This window comes from Xenopus tropicalis, chromosome 9 (genome assembly GCF_000004195.4).
Source record: "Xenopus tropicalis strain Nigerian chromosome 9, UCB_Xtro_10.0, whole genome shotgun sequence".
Lineage (NCBI taxonomy): Eukaryota > Metazoa > Chordata > Amphibia > Anura > Pipidae > Xenopus > Xenopus tropicalis.
The window spans coordinates 4,086,710-4,105,242 of record NC_030685.2 but is presented as its reverse complement, the minus strand read 5'-3'; the positions used below and the strand labels follow the sequence as shown (position 1 = coordinate 4,105,242).

The 18,533-nt window shown below is 42.7% G+C and overlaps 2 protein-coding genes across 2 annotated transcripts in view; both read left to right on the top strand.

Annotated features, from left to right (window-relative positions):
* Positions 1-18,533, top strand: part of h2ac14 (H2A clustered histone 14) — a 1,193,713-nt gene that overhangs the window by 147,071 nt on the left and 1,028,109 nt on the right.
* On the top strand, positions 7,506-17,071 carry LOC108648775 (oocyte zinc finger protein XlCOF7.1-like). Its single transcript, XM_031893048.1, has 5 exons — positions 7,506-7,860; positions 14,103-14,243; positions 14,354-14,491; positions 14,589-14,721; positions 15,629-17,071. Exons 2-5 carry the CDS (start codon positions 14,127-14,129, stop codon positions 16,732-16,734), a joined length of 1,494 nt encoding a protein of 497 aa, XP_031748908.1. The 5' UTR covers positions 7,506-7,860; positions 14,103-14,126; the 3' UTR covers positions 16,735-17,071.

The window sequence follows — 18,533 nt, the reverse complement described above, 5'->3', positions numbered from 1 at the left end:
CTGGGGAGCCGGCGGCCCTCCGTACCCTGCCCTGTAGGATAGGAACCAATCAGCAGCTAGGCTGACCTGATAGGGAACTGAAGCCTGTCTGTGCTTGTGTGAGTGCAGGGCTGTGATTGGCTCTCCCCCTCCTACTGTGCTTCTGGCAGGGACCGTTAGGACACGCCCACCCCTCATGTGAAACACAGACAGGGACCTGAGAGGATCTATAGGGAGCTCCAATAAAGGGGCCATTGTTACAGATAGGGTTAATGTTTAGCCCAAAGGGAAACCAGCACCGGATATTATTCATAATTGCCTACAGGGTTAGGGGTTTCCCATTTATCCAATAAATGCAAATTAAATGCATTTGTGCCAGTTTCAGTCCATTGCAAATGATCAGATTCAGAGTCTGTAAGCATGCTCCATAGAACGCTGTCAAAATATGAACAGTCTGGAATCCATTGCCTTCAAAAACCAACTGTTCTTTCGTTTGCGGCTTGTTTATGGCTGAGATTGCGTTGACTCTGTGTGGGTTAATTAGTCTCTGCCCCTGTGATAGCAAGATACCCAAATACTGTACAGATGGCTTGCAATACTGCACCTTCTTAATGATACCTTGTTCCCCTCCTCACACAGGTAATTCAGCAGAGAAATAGTGTCTTTTCACAACTTTCTCGGTCTGGACTACACAACAATAAATCATCAACATATTGCAGGGGAGTTCACCCTGACTGATATCCCCAGCCCTTTAGAGATTCGGGGAGTACATACCCATAAATCGACGTACTCATTGCTAATTGCGCAAAGGTGCCTGACGCCGATCGCACATGAAGGCAAACAAGGGCCTTATCTTCTCACTTACTGGTATATAATGGTAGGCATTTAATAAATTGATGGCACTGTAGTATGTTGAGTCTGAATGTATAGAGGTGAGTAAGGGGTTAATGTCTGTTACAGTGGGTGCCATTGCGTGGATGAGTTTATTGATGGCCCGTAAATCTTGCGTAAAACAGTAAGACCCATCCGGCTTTAACACCAGGTTGATGAGAGTATTGTATGGTGATAAGATTGGCACGATAACACCCTTTCTAAATGCTCTTGTATAAGCGGCTGTAAGCTCTCAATCTTCTCTTGATACAAGGGATACTGTTTTGATAAACAGGTGTGTGGGTCTTTATGGATGCTTCATAGGGGGTACAAGACACACATCCTACGTTGGTTTTGGAAATATCCCACACGGCAGGGTTAATTTGGTCTAATGGACACATGTCTGGACACTAATGTAACCCATACTAATCCACACTCATGCATGTATTTCATATTCCACATAGGATCACCCTTATACCATAGCCACTGGGCTGAGACACCCAGGCACAAAGCTTTAATCATGCACACGTGGAAATCAGAGAGAGAATGCTCTCGGGGGAACGGATCAGCGCTTATCATTCCCTACGTACACTCTGCTAAATTGTCAATGAACGGGTTAGTATAATGCAGGGGTCCCCAACCTTTCTTACTCGGGAGCCACAGTCATATGTAAAAAGCCTTGGAGAGCAACACAAGCACCATAAAAGTTCATGGAGGAGCCAAATAAGGGCTGTGATTGGCTATTAGGGGCCTCTATGCACCCTATCAGCTTACAGGGGCTTTATTTGGTAGGAAATCTTGTTTTTATTCAACCAAAACTTGCCCCCAAGTCAGGAATTCAAAAATAACTCCCTGGTTTGGGGGCACTGAGAGCAATATCCAAGGGGTTGGGGAGCAACATGTTGCCCCCGAGACACTGGTTGAGGATCACTGGTATAATGCATCCCTACAACACACTCAACAAAAAACTGTTTGGGAGTTTCACCGGGTTTCAGTCTGGGATCAGATTGCTGCTGTGAGGCTTATTGGCTGCAAATGCGGGAACATCTTTAGTTTCTCTAAAGCGAATATTTACAGCTTTACTGTCATTCCTGGGTAATTTCTCCTTACCGAGAGAATTCCCCATACTGCACAAAACCCAACTGACACACAGTACACTAAACTTACAATAACACAAATCTTATACTAATATAAAACTTACAATAATAGCAACACCAATAGCAGATAGAGAAATATAAGAAAATCCCTTCAGGAGGCTCCCAGTGAAATATGGGGCAAATTTCTCAATAAATCAGTCCAAAACACAACTTATTTGGCACAATCCTTCTATATCTAGAGGAGTATAATTCCCTTCAAGCAGAAGGATAAATGTATCTGAATTTTTTGGTCATGTTTAACTTGGTTTTTTTTTCATCTCACACTTAAGGCTGATGCCACACGTAGCGTTTTTACGCTGCGTATTTTCGGCGGCTGAAAAACGCCTGATATCATCATCCATAGAAATAACTTGAAAAGACTCAAGGCAAACCACACAAAGCGTAAATACGCTAGAAAACGCCTTAGCACGGATTTTTCAAGCGTAGGCTGAAATACGCCAGTACTTGCAAAGCAAGCTATTCCTATGTATACGCAAAGGCAGCTGCCAGACCTAGCGGAAATACGCTGCGTTTTTTGCTATTTCACACTATTAGCACCATGGCAACGGGATTTGCTTACGTCACCAGTTCTAGGCTGAAAAACGCCATGTGTGGCTTGTGCGGTGTTTTTAGGCTGAGAAAAAACGCAGCGTAAAAACGCCACGTGTGGCATCAGCCTAAGCAGGGAATGAACTTTTTAATGACAGTAGAACATTGATGGATGAGCCCTAAAAGTTCCAAGTGGGGGTGAAGGAATCTGCATGACACAGAGGGAGAGGCGTTGGGTGTTGACACCACAGAAGTTTATTGACAGGATGCAGTAGTGCAATGGGCTGGAGACTGATGTCAAAATATATTCTTCCGGCTTCTTCTATAGCTAATGTTCTCCCACAAATATAATAGGTCAATGGGATTAAACAAATGTATGAGCTGTTGTGATGTTTAGTGTCTAAATCAGTGCAGGAGTCTTAAGTGGGAAGATGCAAATGCAATGAAAAGAACTCATTAACATACAAACAGGGCGTCATTTACAGAGTTTCAGGACTTTTCATTAAGTAACATTCACCTTATTATTATTATTATTCAGTGTTTTGTTTTATTCAGTATCTTTCTGTATACATGTTTTTGCTTTTCAATGTAAAAAACAAAAATCCAGAGAGTGTCCCCGAGAGAGTGCAAATCTATTGGTGCTGATGTGCATATCTGTCTAGGGAAGCTGAACAAGGGCTCATATTTAGCATATAGTCTATAGGGGGGGTTGGGCGCTAAATGTACAGACATGGGGGGCTTATAAATTTATCAGAATATTGATGCTTTGGCTGCATATTTGCAGGGATATATACACCCATTAATATTCTGACTAGATCAGGTCGGGGGGATATTGTGCCCAGAGTTAGAGTTTGTGGCTAAATGTGGGTTTTCTACAAAAAGAAGACCAAGAGCTACAGATCCATCCAACACCAGCACCAATACCAGCACCAACACCAGCACCAACACCAGCACCAATACCAGATCCTGTGTATCAGTCACTGCTACATGGAACTAAAGAGACCCAAACGCCTGGAGGAAAAACCCCGATGCTGCAAGAACTTAGTGTATTGGGTACTGGGTAGGGAAGTGGGGGAGCGATGGGAGTGGGAAAGAATCCTGCCTGGGTCACAAAGGCCCGGCCCGGGGAAGAATGGAGTTTGTGGGCAGAAACATTTCCCTCTGTTTAAGGCTCTAATTCTCTGCACAGACTAAGTACAGCTTATACAGTAAGCGGGTGAATATCTCCGACTGGCGACTGAAAATATCTACTGATCGGCTCATTCTGCATTGCATCTAATCCCGTACCCCAAACCTGCATCTAATCCCGTACCCCAAACCTGCATCTAATCCTGTACCCCAAACCTGCATCTAATCCTGTACCCCAAACCTGTATCTAATCCCGTACCCCAAACCTGCATCTAATCCCGAACCCCAAACCTGCATCTAATCCCGTACCCCAAACCTGCATCTAATCCCGTACCCCAAACCTGCATCTAATCCCGTACCCCAAACCTGCATCTAATCCCGTACCCCAAACCTGCATCTAATCCTGTACCCCAAACCTGCATCTAATCCTGTACCCCAAACCTGTATCTAATCCCGTACCCCAAACCTGCATCTAATCCCGAACCTCAAACCTGCATCTAATCCCGTACCCCAAACCTGCATCTAATCCCGTACCCCAAACCTGCATCTAATCCCGTACCCCAAACCTGTATCTAATCCCGAACCCCAAACCTGCATCTAATCCCGTACCCCAAACCTGTATCTAATCCCGTACCCCCAAACCTGCATCTAATCCCGTACCCCAAACCTGCCCCATGCAATAGATTTGGATTCCTTATTCATCCTAAATAAGAAACAGAATGAGCTGGAGAAGTGATATGTAACCAGTTCTATTAGTATTTCTGGAAAAGATTTCAAAGCCTTGGTTTAGCATTCTCTATAACACAAGCACAAACTGTCAGGTCCGTGTCGGCGGAGAGACCCGAGTGAGTTTTGGTCACTCATCAAGAAGATGTCGGGCAGATACGCTAGCTAGCTTTAGCTGGGGGTTAGCAATAGGGACAGTTGTTAAATTTAGAAACTAGCGATAAGGGAGAGGGGAGGGGGGTTAAGGCAGTGATAGTTAAGGGGGCTTCTCCTGTTGGGATTCCTGCCTGGAAGCAGAACCAGTGCCAGTGAGCCCCCCAGTGTTTGCCCCTCTGAAAACACACTTGGGCTTCTCCTGTAGGCATACTCGTTGACCCGGAAGCAGAACCAGTGCCAGTGCGCCCCTCAGTGGTTGCCCCTCCATTAAAATGGGCTTTGCTTGTTTATCCCCAAGGCCAGAAAGCAGAATCCATGCCAGGTGGATTCCCAGCGGTTGCCCCCACACAGTTCCAGGGCCTGCCAACCACCATATGGGGCCCACATTGCCGCCACTGCCAAAACTCCATCTCTGAGCCCCAAAACAAACTAACGCCTATACATGACCTCCAAGTTTACTCTCTGCTATGGTAAAATTGTTTGTGTTTCTTTTACATGCTCCCTGATGGTTGGGATAAAGAAATCATTCTAATTCTAAAAGGTGGGCACCCTCTCTTCAACCTCATACAATCCAGGAACTTAACTCTCATGATTATTTTTTTTATTGAGAAACCCCAACTGACCATTAAAATGGGCCCGAAACCCATTAGTTCCAGCTGCGTCTGTGGACAGGTGTGATTTCTGGTTAGAGAGTGAGCTCTCTTGCCAAGTTCCAACCCCATTAATTGAGCTCAGAAAAAAGCTCCCATACTGTGAGATCCTCCTACACTGGGTAATTAAGGCTAATTCCATGGAGTGGAGCAATCCCCCCCAGCCAACAGTTTCTCAAACCTGCGATAAAAAGTCCCCTCTATCACATTGTAGGGAAAGTTTCAAAACCTAGAGCTGAACTTCCGTAAGATTAGCCCTTTTTGCTTTTTTTTACCTCCCATTAGCTTTACAGTTTAACCTACACAGACCCAGTCTGGAACTCTATCTCTATTCCTACATGTTAACATGGGAGTGGGTTGTACTGACTTACCCTCTGCCCTGGGCCCCCCCCCTGACTCCCCAGTAACTCAGAGAGAAAGCTTTTCTCAGTGCAAATGGCTGAGTAGCTAAGGGCCAACTAACATGAAATAATCCAAATAATGGGCCCTGCACCCTCTTTTATCTCTCTGCTCCAGGCACTAATGTATAGAAGAACTGATTTTCTCAAAATATGAACATGAGATAGAACATCCCATCAGTAAACATTTGTCAGTCTAGTAACCTCCATTGAATTTACAGCCTATATGGTAAAAAATTGCAAAATGGCAAATGTCCGTTGTTTCCAGACAAATCCCCTAACTGGCTCCACTGCCCTTTGTTTTTCAATTAACAAACCCCCAGACTGATTTCATTCCCATCACCCATTGTGTATCAATTAATAAACCCCCAGACTGATTTCATTCCCATCACCCATTGTGTATCAATTAATAAACCCCCAGACTGATTTCATTCCCATCACCCATTGTGTATCAATTAATAAACCCCCAGACTGATTTCATTCCCATCACCCATTGTGTATCAGTTAATAAACCCCCAGCCTGATTTCATCCAGCCTATTACTCACACAGCCCTTATGGGGTTTCTTTTGTATTCCCTGCACTTTTTTGGGGGGTCTTGACTGATATGCCATGAAATATGTATGCACTGACTTATACACCAGTGCCCCTATGCACAATGGGCACCAAACTGTTCCGTGGCCCCTCGGCTTTCATCTCGGTACCTAATGTTATGTGGGAGATATGATACTGGAAAGTGGAAGCTTTAGGGCAATTTTTTAGTATTTTCATAACTTTTTATGGAAACTGCCAAATTCAGGAAAGCATTGCTGTTTGGATTAGGAGTTGGAAACACAGTTACCCATGTCGGATTCAGCAGAATGTGTCCTTCCAAAATATATGGTTTCCTGGGGGTAAAGCGAATGTGCCGGGATTTCTGGCTTTGGAGCCAATAGTATGCCGTATTCTGCTGTAATGCTTGGAAATCTAGTAACTTACTGCTGGGAGTTTGTGATCTATAGAAGCCAGAAATCTCCATAAAACTATACATATCAGGTATCGGCACGTTCGGGAGACACGAGGCTGGCAGGTTGGATTTGTGTCCAGAAAATAAAATATGTTTCTGGTATAAATCCCTATATCATTAAAAATGAAAATTTTAATTTTTTAATTTTGAGCTCTAAATTTTGTCCCAGAAGTGGAAATACACAAAAACTCAGCAGGTTTGGAAAGTTCAGGTTCTCCTGAAAGAAAAGATAAACAGTTTTTCTCTAAAAGGGTTAAGGGCTCTACAAACTATACATTGATGGACTTATACTTTGAAAACCTGCCTGAGCTTTACACTAGCAGCCCAATTTGGGAGAAAAACCATTAACTTGGCTTGAAAAGCTCATTTGTTTTTACATTTACCAAACAATCTGTGAGTTTTCCCTCTGTCCCTAACTCTGCAGTCTGTGAGTTTTCCCTCTGTCCCTAACTCTGCAGTCTGTGAGTTTTCCCTCTGTCCCTAACTCTGCAGTCTGTGAGTTTTCCCTCTGTCCCTAACTCTGCAGTCTGTGAGTTTTCCCTCTGTCCCTAACTCTGCAGTCTGTGAGTTTTCCCTCTGTCCCTAACTCTGCAGTCTGTGAGTTTTCCCTCTGTCCCTAACTCTGCAGTCTGTGAGTTTTCCCTCTGTCCCTAACTCTGCAGTCTGTGAGTTTTCCCTCTGTCCCTAACTCTGTGTCCCGCCCTTGTGCTCACTGATCCAATCATTCTTCTCCGCCGCTCTCTGTCCCGCCCACATTCCCCTCCCAGCCAATGAGTGAGTGTCCCAGCTCCTCAGTTCCCTCCCTCACAGCTACAGGCAGCAGAGCAGTGTGGGAAAGAGGTGAGTAAGGGAGCGGGGCTGCACTAATGGTGGCACTAAAGGAGCAGTGTTACCTTGTTAGAGGTAAGTTTAACCCTCTAAGTGCCACGGGACGTGGATTCTACACCCTGGGTACCAAAGGACCTAAGTGCCACGGGATATACAATCTACGTCCTGCAGTACTTTCGGGTTTACACGCGCTGTGCTTGTTTTTAAAGCATTGCATCGCTTGTTAACCCCTCACATCCCCCTAGGCAACGAGCAAAGACAGTCAGACTTACCGATTGGGTCCCCCAGCCAATGACACTGCTGTCCCTTTAAATAGCGCCCCCCCTACGTCGCCTCCTCCATTCCTGCTGCGCACGTGTGACTGCTGGGGCCCCCCTGCTGTGGTCTCGCTGCCTTCCTGCCGGATTGGTCGCCCCTGATCGCCTGCCTGCCTTGTGTGAGCTGAACTTCAACTTTGTACCACTGTTTATTTTCCATATTTCTATCTAAATTGTCTAATTTTTTTCATTTTTTTCCCATTTTTTCTTCTATCTTTCTCATTATTACACTTTTGCACACATACACACTTACATACACACACACACACACTTGTACACTGGCAGTCTTTTTTTTACTAAAACTTTATTTCTGATCTTGTTCTATAATTATTTGATTTATTTGGTTGCATTTTTGTGGTTTTGTTGGAGTTTTCATAATTAATTTCTGTTTTTTAATTATTTTATTGCATTTTAACTTTTCTATTGCTATTGGGGGCTGAATTTGCAGTGACGTTGGTGGATTCAGGGCTCTGGCCACTGATTTCATTGCAGTTATTGTTCTTTCATTGCTTTTAGTGGTTTTATTCCATTTCAACTTCATTTGATTTCAGTTCTAGAAAGATCCAGAGGTGTTCGGCTGAGTTCAGATGGTTCTGGTAGTTCCTATTGCCAAGGGTTAACTCCTGCTCATCTCTTGCCGGCTTGAGTTTATCAAACGGTTACAGTGAGTTTTTTTTTCTAGCTTCTCCCATTACAAGTGTTGTCTTGCTTGTTTTGGCTTTGCCTGCTGATTGCTAGATTTGCAGTATATTTCTGGCACAATGGCCAAACGGTTGGAAGCTGCTAGGTATTGCATGGACTCCGGCTCAGAGGAATTTAGCGATTCTGGGTCTGAGTATGTGCCATCTGACTGCTCTACTGAGGAATCAGACATTGAGGATAGTTACACTATTCGTACAGAGGCGGGTAGTCGTGGCACACTTACTGCTGGGGGTAGTGCCCCACATGTACCCATGGATGTAGAAGAGGGTGAGGGTAGCACTGATGCAGCAGTTGGAGCGCCTGCGTGGGGGCCTCCCTGTAATTATGTCCCTGAAATTCCCCCTTTCACTGCAGTCCCTGGCCTCAATGTGGACACCACTCATTTTGAAATGATAGATTTTTTTAATCTCTATATTACAAAGGCCATCCTACAGGACATGGTCCGTTACACAAATTTGTATGCTGAGCAGTATCTTGCCAGCAACCCATTACGAGGTTATTCAAGAGCCCAGGCATGGTATCCCACAAATGTAAATGAAATAAAAAGATTCCTGGCTCTTACATTGGCAATGGGACTCGTAGAACGTAACTCTATAGCTTCCTACTGGGATACCGCTACCGTCCTTTCCATCCCTCTTTTTTCAGCCGTTATGCCAAGAAACCGTTATCAAATTTTATTGCGGTTTCTCCACTTTAACGACAACGCAGCGGCTGTTGCCCCCAATGAGCCCGGTTATGACAGGCTTTATAAATTGAGGCCCCTTATAAATAGCCTGTGTCAGCGCTTCATAGAGGTTTACACCCCCTCCCAAAATATCGGTGTCATCAAAGGGCGCCTAAGATTTCGCCAATTTATCCCTAGTAAGCGTTCTCGCTATGGGATGAAATTTTACAAACTCTGTGAAAGCAGCACGGGCTACACTAGTTATTTCATGCTGTATGAGGGAAAGGACACTCATTTGGACCCCCCCGGTTGTCCCACTGAATTGACTGCCAGTGGTAAAATTGTTTGGGAGCTCATAACTCCGCTGCTGGGCCAAGGTTACCACTTATACATGGATAACTTTTATACAAGCATCCCTTTATTTAGAGCCCTACATACTTTGGACACCCCAGCCTGTGGCACAGTCAACCATAAACGCAAAGGACTGCCCAGGGAATTGCTGGATAAGAAACTGAAGCGCGGAGAAGTACAAGCTCTAAGAAGCAATGAGCTCTTGGCCATAAAATATTCAGACACCAAAGTTGTTCTTATGCTTACTACTATCCACGATGAGACCTTAATTATCCAACACAGAAGTGGCGGTAGGCCCTCAAAAACAAAGCCCCTGTGTAGTAAAGAATATAGTAAGCATACGGGGGGTGTTGATAAAACCGACCAAATCCAAAATTATTATGACGCCACCCGAAAAACCAGGGCCTGGTACAAAAAAGCAGCAATTTATATGATCCAAATGGCCCTTTATAATTCTTATGTCGTTTACAAGGCGGCAGTACCAGGCCCCAGATTGTCTTATTACAATTATTTGCTGCAGTTGCTCCCTGCCTTGTTGTTTGGTGGGGTAGAGAAGGTTCCGGACATGCCGGGTAACGACCATGTTGCCCGAATGGTGGGTAAGCATTTTATTGCAAATATTCCACCAACACTTAATAAAAGATATACCCAGAGAAAATGTAAGGTTTGCCGTTCCAAGGGCGTTAGGCGAGAGGTCCGGTATTATTGTCCCAAGTGTCCTAAGAAGCCTGCTTTGTGTTTCCACCCATGTTTTGAAGTGTACCATACTGTGTTACACTATGAGAGGACTTGAATTTTGGGTTTTATAGGTAGGTTGGGGCTCTGTGGGTTTGTTGGAGGTATAAGGATTTAGTATATTTGAATAGTGGACTTGGCATGTTCTAGGTTTTTATGCACAAGGTGCAGGACTCCCAAGTTAGCTGTGCTGGCAAAGTGACGCTGTTTTCTTTTTTAATTTATTGAGTTTATCTATTATTCTGGCAGGTCCGTACTTTACTTATAACTGGGTTATAGATATGTGTACTTAAAAGTTTGACAATGTGTGTCATATAATTGGCAAAAGTTCTTTTTTTTAATTTTATTTATGGTGTGTGATTTTTTTTTTATTTTTGCACAGGTTGTCTGTGGTTATTTAGACTTGTTCTTGGGCATTTGGCCGTTTGTGTTTGAGCTATGGTTATTCAGGCTAGTTGCAGTGTTTCTCTGGTTATGGGTAGGGTGCTGTTGGTATAGCAAACTGAGGTGCTGGGTGACTGACAGGGCGCGTGATAGAACTTGTGGTGTGTGATGAATCCATGAGATGTTTGTATCTCTGAAGCTGATGCCACGAGTCCTTTTACTGGCACCTCACAAGCCTGTCTGTCAGCGCGGGTACCTGTGCGTAGTTTTGTATCACTGGGCAGCATTTCATTACTGTAAGTGTCGGCCATAAGTTGTTTTTTGCACGACAGAGGTTCTTGAGCGCAGGATGGCAGAAACATTATGGTTTTTTGTGTTTGCAGTACAAATTGAATATCTATATTCTGCTTCGGTTGCAGTGGCTCTAAATATGAATATTTTGTATAATGCTGGTGTGCCACTGGTGGCTGCTGCACGGCACGTGATGGTGTATATAATGTTATCTCTGATGCTAATGCCCCAAGCTTTATTGTTGGCACCTAAATTCCTAACCTTTAGTGCAACTTCTAAGGACACTTGCATCATTTATGGGCCAAATTACTTTGGATTCTTTTTGGCAAATATCCTTATAAATGGGGTGCAGATTTTGTCATTTCTAAAGTAGCGCAGGAAGAAGCAAAACACTGGTATCATAACACCCCAGGAGAGATGGAACTGAAATCAAAGATGCTCCGCTAAACAGAAATGGGTGAGTAAAGTACCATTTAGGGGTTAATTTGGGCTAATAGTACCCATGACTTTACAGATCCAGAGAGCTGTTCTTCATGAAGAAAAGCAACATTGGCATCCCTTAATAGCTGAAGGTGTTGGCTTTCAGGAAGAGTATAGTTTTTAGGGGGGGTTACTGTACAGGTGGGGGGATTAAAGTAAAACACTGCAAGGGGTGCATGGAGTGAAGCCCCAATATTATGCATTTTTGGGTGTTTGGCGGCCGTGTATTTATGTGCAACCACACATATGGGGTATAATTTTATTCAGGGGAACTTGCTAAATGATATTGAGCAAGTTTTTGATAGTTGCCATTGAGATTTTGGGGAAAAAATTAACTTTATAACTTTTTTCAGACTGAAGCGCAGCTGAAGTTGTGTATTTTTAATCAATATATAGTTTATAGGGTTTTTTTCACAGGTAAGGGGCAATTTTGTCTGAAAAACTTTGAGATGTGCAAATAAATTGCAGCCCCATTATTATGCATTGCCCCTGTTTTGGGGTGTTTGGTGGCTGCATCTTTATGTGCACCCATACATATGTGTTATCGTTTTATTCAGGGGAACTTGCAGATTGATGTTTAGTAAGTTTTTGGTAGTTGCCATGGAGATTTTGTGGAGAAATCTAGGTTTGTATCTGGTTTTTCCTTGATTTCTGACCAAAGCGCTGAATAATGCAAGTGACTGCGGCCACAATTTTCCATGTAGAAAGAGAAGAATGGTGTCTCTGAATAGCTGAAGGTGTGCACTTTTCGGAAATATATAGTTTGTGGGGGTTATTTCACAGGTAGGGGGTTAACATTGAAAAACTGCAGGTAGTGCACATAGAGCGCAGCACCCATATTTTAAGATGTAATTTCCCTTATGCATTGCCCCTGCTTTGGGGTGTTTGTTGGTCGCCTCTTTATGTGCACCCATACATATGGGGTATCATTTTATTCGGGAGAAGTTTGTCTTTCAAATTTGCCTTGGTTCGAAAATTTTTATGAGATTTTTTTTTTTTGCCAAATCCACATTTGATCTTGCGTTTTAGAAAAAAAAACAAAAATGCAAAAAAAAACTCCAAATTTCGCGATGCCCTGACAAAAAGTTTTTGGCTTTTGAGTGAAAACTACATTGCGCCTAGAAACCTGAAGGTCTGTAGTTCCTAAAGGCACCAAACATGGGGGGGTATTTAGATTTACATGTAAGTTATTCTGCACCAACTGTTACAAGCGCTTTTCCACTTTCTCCTGGTGGGATATTGTACTAAGTACTGCGTTAGTTTGGGGGTTCCTTCTGGACAGGAACAGGGGGTTCCCACCACATATTTTGTATCGTTGGACTTGGGAGTATCAGGGCTTTTACAAACAATAACAAAAAGTGTGTAAAATCAACTTTTCTATGGAAAAAAAACTCAAAATATACAGGAATTTTTCATATTTTTTTTTTTTTACATATTTCAGCCAAAATACACATCATAATTCCAGAAAAGTTATAAAATTCAGTGTGTATGTCGGAGCCTAATTAGTGACGAAAAAAACAATATATAATTTCCCTAGTTTCATGGAGGTTTTCCTACCAAAAAACATTGTTAAAGTGAAGGAGTACAAAATGCCTAAAAAACGTCTGGCACTGGGGGGGACTGAAATGACAAATTTGGCTGGCACTTAAAGGGTTAAGGTAACAGGGGATTGTGGGATTGGTAGTTCAGCCCATGGCTAGACAAGTTATTCTATTCCCTGCCTTGGTGCCACAACCTGCCAGGCTGAATACTTTGATTCCTAAGAGGCCAGTTCCCCTTCTGGTTAAATGTTATTATGTTATAGAATGGCCGATTCTTAGCAACTTCTCATTCTGGCTTTTTTATTTTTTGTTTTCAATTCAAAACTGGAGAGCCGCTGAACCAAAATCTCCATTATTCCAAAAATGCAAATAATAATTGTTGTTTTTATTTGTAAATCTGCATGTTTAATGTATTTGCCCATTTATTGTACAGCACTGGGGAATATATTGGCGCTAATACAGGTATGGGATCCATTATCTGGAAACTCATTATCCAGAAAGCACCGAATTATGGGAACACCATCTCCCATAGAGCTCATTATAAACAAATAATTCTAATTTTTAAATATTATTAATTTTTTTCTCTGTAATAATAAAACAGTACCTGTACTTGATCCCAACTAAGGTATAATTACCCCTTATTGGGGGCAGAACAGCCCTATTGGGTTTATTTCATGGTTAAATGATTCCCTTTTCTCTGTAATAATAAAACAGTACCTGTACTTGATCCCAACTAAGATATAATTACCCCTTATTGGGGCAGAACAGCCCTATTGGGTTTATTTCATGGTTAAATGATTCCCTTTTCTCTGTAATAATAAAACAGTACCTGTACTTAATCCCAACTAAGATATAATTACCCCTTATTGGGGGCAGAACAGCCCTATTGGGTTTATTTAATGGTTAAATGATTCCCTTTTCTCTGTAATAATAAAACAGTACCTGTACTTGATCCCAACTAAGATATAATTACCCCTTATTGGGGCAGAACAGCCCTATTGGGTTTATTTAATGGTTAAATGATTCCCTTTTCTCTGTAATAATAAAACAGTACCTGTACTTGATCCCAACTAAGATATAATTACCCCTTATTGGGGGCAGAACAGCCCTATTGGGTTTATTTACATTTAAATGATTTTTTGGTGGACTTTTGGGGGATATTGCTGGGAATAATCCCCTATAGAAATGTGTAAGTGCTTAATTCCACTTCCAGGCCCCTCCCTCCCACAAGGAGCCAATGGGAATGTGGGAGGAAGCGAGTGACCCAGTGATGGGGAAGAAGGATAAAAATGAGGAGCGGAAGGAGAGAATCCTGAATCTCACACTGGAGATTATCTATCTGCTGACTGGAGAGGTGAGGGGGGCACTGTGAGTGGCACAGTGAGAAGAGACTGTCTGTCTGTACAAAGGGGGTCTCTCTGCTGCGTTACACACTCATCATTCTCTCTCCCTCTCAATACATAGGGCTACGTCATCCCTAAGAAGAAGAGCCCAACTGTGGGTTTGGGGGCCCTGCATGCCCCTGGCTCCGTCATACAGAAGGAAAATGACAAGAAGATCCTGGAACTCATCTCCAACATCATCCAGCTGCTGACTGGAGAGGTGGGTGCGGCCCCCCAATCCCCCCTTATTGTTTAGTAACAGTGTATGATAATCCCTTTCTCTGGCTGGGGGATGACTGTAACATTGTGTGTGCCAGGTTGCCATAAGGTGTGAGGATGTTTCCATCTATTTTTCCTTGGAGGAGTGGGAGTATATAAAAGGAAACAAGGCCCTTTACAGGGAAGGGATAAAGGAGGAGGAGGAGGAGCCCCAGCAGCTCCGCCCACTGGGTGAGTAATGGTTTCTATCATATACAGAGCATAGAATGCAGGATATCAGGCCGTTTAAGAGGCACATGGAAAGTCAGTAGTAACATATATTTAGTCATGTCTCTTCTGTGCACGACTTAAATAAACAACTAGCAGGGAGGTACATTTATTTAGCACAAAGGGTTAAACTTGGTGCAACTGCTGGGGGTAGGAGCTATAGAGGGGCCTGTAGGACACTGACTGATAAGCAGCTGCAATAGATGTTTATGGAAGGGGACTTTAGGGTCCCAGTGATGTTGCGGGGGGGGGGGGGGACCAATAATCAGTCATTCCCTTGCTAAAAAGTTCAAATAGATCCTGATACAAACAGCTGCCGTTACTCTATAATAATCAGTTCATATAAATAGTTCCATTAATTAATGTGCTAATAAGTCAGTCACTTCATTGGGGGGCAGTGGAGTTTGCCCTAAGTTTAACCCCTCCCCCCTACCTGCCCCTTATTGCTTGATTTGGCAGTTATGTAAATGTTACCGTTAGTTTCTCTGTTATATTTCACAGTCGTTAGTCAAACCCTTTAATGACTGTAGCGCTTGTCCTGTAACTCTATTTGCTTATTGGCAGAATAATTAGGGACTCACTGAATCCAGGATTGGGTTTGGGATTCGGCCAGGATTGGCCTTTTCAGCAGGATTCGGATTCGGCCCAATCCATGCTCCTGGCGGAACCCAATCCCAGTCCTTAAATCACGTGACTTTTTGTCACATAAACACGGAAGTTGAAAACCCCCCGTTCTCTTTGAACCTTCCGTATTTTATTAGGATTCAGTATTCGGCCGAATCTTTCATGAAATGATTTCCCTAAAACAAATAATGACAAAATACAAGTTATTTCCCTCAGATATATCTCTGATCTCTATCCTTCCCTTTAGCAGCCTGTGAGTATAAAGATGGGAGCGATGTTACAGCACATACGGAAGCAACTTTATGTTGTAATAATGATGGGAATCTCACAAACCCTGATGTTTCTCCAGCGGAACAGCCCCCACCGGCCAATGGGATTAAAGAGGAAGAGGCTTCATGTGAAGAGGAAACCCAATCAGATTGCAGCATTAATCCCCTTACAGAACAGATACAGGGAACAAATACTCCTATCATGGGGAGAAGCCAGAATACCTTACAAATGACGGGTAATAATCATGATGAAAATTCCCACCAATCTCCACATAAATCTCATATAACAAAAAATAAATTACGTAGAAAATACAGCTGCAATGAGTGTCAGATACATTTTAGTAATAAAAGAGATTTTCATAAACACCAGAGAACCCACAAAAGAGAGAAACTTTTTCCTTGTTCTGAATGTGGAAAATGTTTCTCAAGAAAATTTTATCGTGATTGTCATCAAAGGACTCACACAGGGGAGAAACCATTTTCATGTTCTGAATGTGGGAAATGTTTTTCAGAGCAATCCCGTCTTAAAATTCATTATAGAACCCACACAGGGGAGAAACCATTTTCTTGTGTAGAATGTGGGAAATGTTTTTTAAGAAAACCTCATCTACATAGTCATCAAATGACTCACAAAGGGGAGAAACCATTTTCATGTTCTGAATGTGGGAAATGTTTTTCAAATCAATCTACTCTGAAAATTCATAATAGAACCCACACAGGGGAGAAACCATTTTCTTGTTCTGAATGTGGGAAATGTTTTTCACGGCAATCCCAACTTAAAATTCATTATAAAACCCACACAGGGGAGAAACCATTTTCTTGTTCCGAATGTGGGAAATGTTTTTCAAGAAAATCTGAGCTTGATCGTCATCAAAGGACTCACACAGGGGAGAAACCATTTTTATGTTCTGAATGTGGGAAATGTTTTTCACAGCAATCCCACCTTAAAATTCATTATAAAACCCACACAGGGGAGAAACCATTTTCTTGTTCTGAATGTGGGAAATGTTTTTTAAGAAAATCTAATCTAGATCGTCATCAAAGGACTCACACAGGGGAGAAGCCATTTTCTTGTTCTGAATGAGGAAAATGATTTGCATGGAACAGTTGTCTAAAAATACTTTCACAATGAGGAAAACCGTAAACTCGTTATACAAAGGGAGCATCAGGCAAACATTCTCTTTCAAGCAGATTCCATCTTAATATATGTTTCAGTATTTACAGAGAGGAACACATTTGTGCCCCATAAAATATTTCCTTAAGAGAATCCTAAAGACTCCTGATGGGCACTGGGCAATTCTGAGACTGGGGGGGCACCAAAGCAGAATGCACCATAAGTACCTTCCCCCGGCACTGGCTCTGCATTGGGAACTGAGGAGCCCTCTGGGATATATCTCCCCCTCCCCCCAACAGATAATATTCTGGGTTTTATTGAACAAGAAGGGACATATTCCAAGGGGTACGAGCCCCCCAGGGTATCACTTGGGCAGATGCTGTTCCCTAATGCTCACACAGTAGGTAACATAATGGGGATATACCCAGCTGGGAATGACTTGCCGGGTACATATGCTCTTACTGGGTAAATATAAAGCCTATAACATCATCTTGTCATTATTAACCCAATGTCATTTCCAATGGGGCATTTGTTGAGATGAAAGGAAAGGGGGTTACACCATTATCCTATAAAGGGTCTCTTTACATTAAATCAGTTTTGTGAAAAGCCTTTGTGTCAGTCCGATTTATTGGTGCAATTTATATTTGTTTTCGCGGTTGTTAATAAGACAATGAATATATATTGTTTATAATTACCCAGTAGTAGAACATTGTACCACGGGAGCCATAGAGCAGAAAGGGAAAATGTGGCCCCGTGATACTGTGGGGGGGATGTAACGGAGCCCTTTGATCATAGAGACGTTGATGTTGCTGTAAGAGAAAACGTTTATTGATAACACATATATGGAGAAGTGCGCATAGACAGTCACTTCTAACCTGTTCCTGGAGAGAGTGGGGCTTTTATAGGGTTTCCTGATGGGACAAAAAGGAGCCCCTACTAAGATCGATTGATCGTTCCTAGCCTGACTCCTCCCTATACAGAAGGAAGGCTAGGAATGACCAATCAATCGCCGCATAGTGGATGCTTCCCCTGCATCGCCGTATCGCCTTTTTTAAAATGACCGGAAGCCAAGTTTTAACAGGTATTTTCTGATAAAGCATTCAAAATAGTAAATGGTGTGCAGGATAGGGCAATTATTGGGATGGGGTAGAATAAATTTTTTACTTTACTAATTTTTAGTGTTACTTTTCCTTTAAGTTGGGAATGCTGTGAAGTGCCTTTGTGGTGGTTACCTTGTAATATACCAACTATAACTTGTGCAACCCTTATACTCATAGACACACTGACACACACACACACAGATTAGATGTTGGGTCAGGGAGAAGCCCTTATACTCATAGATAGACACACTGACACACACACACACAGATTAGATGTTGGGTCAGGGAGAAGCCCTTATACACATAGATAGACACACTGACACACACACACACAGATTAGATGTTGGGTCAGGGAGAAGCCCTTATACACATAGATAGACACACTGACACACACACACACAGATTAGATGTTGGGTCAGGGAGAAGTCCTTATACACATAGATAGACACACTGACACACACACACAGATTAGATGTTGGGTCAGGGAGAAGCCCTTATACACATAGACACACTGACACACACACACACAGATTAGATGTTGGGTCAGGGAGAAGCCCTTATACACATAGATAGACACACTGACACACACACACACAGATTAGATGTTGGGTCAGGGAAAAGCCCTTATACTCATAGATAGACACACTGACACACACACACACAGATTAG

Excerpts from the sequence above, each read along its gene's own strand:
- LOC108648775 (XM_031893048.1), top strand. The coding sequence starts at position 14,127 with ATGGGAATGTGGGAGGAAGCGAGTGACCCAGTGATGGGGAAGAAGGAT. Across the intron at positions 14,244-14,353 it reads TCTATCTGCTGACTGGAGAG|GGCTACGTCATCCCTAAGAA; the intron begins GTGAGGGGGGCA and ends CTCAATACATAG. Across the intron at positions 14,492-14,588 it reads TCCAGCTGCTGACTGGAGAG|GTTGCCATAAGGTGTGAGGA; the intron begins GTGGGTGCGGCC and ends TGTGTGTGCCAG.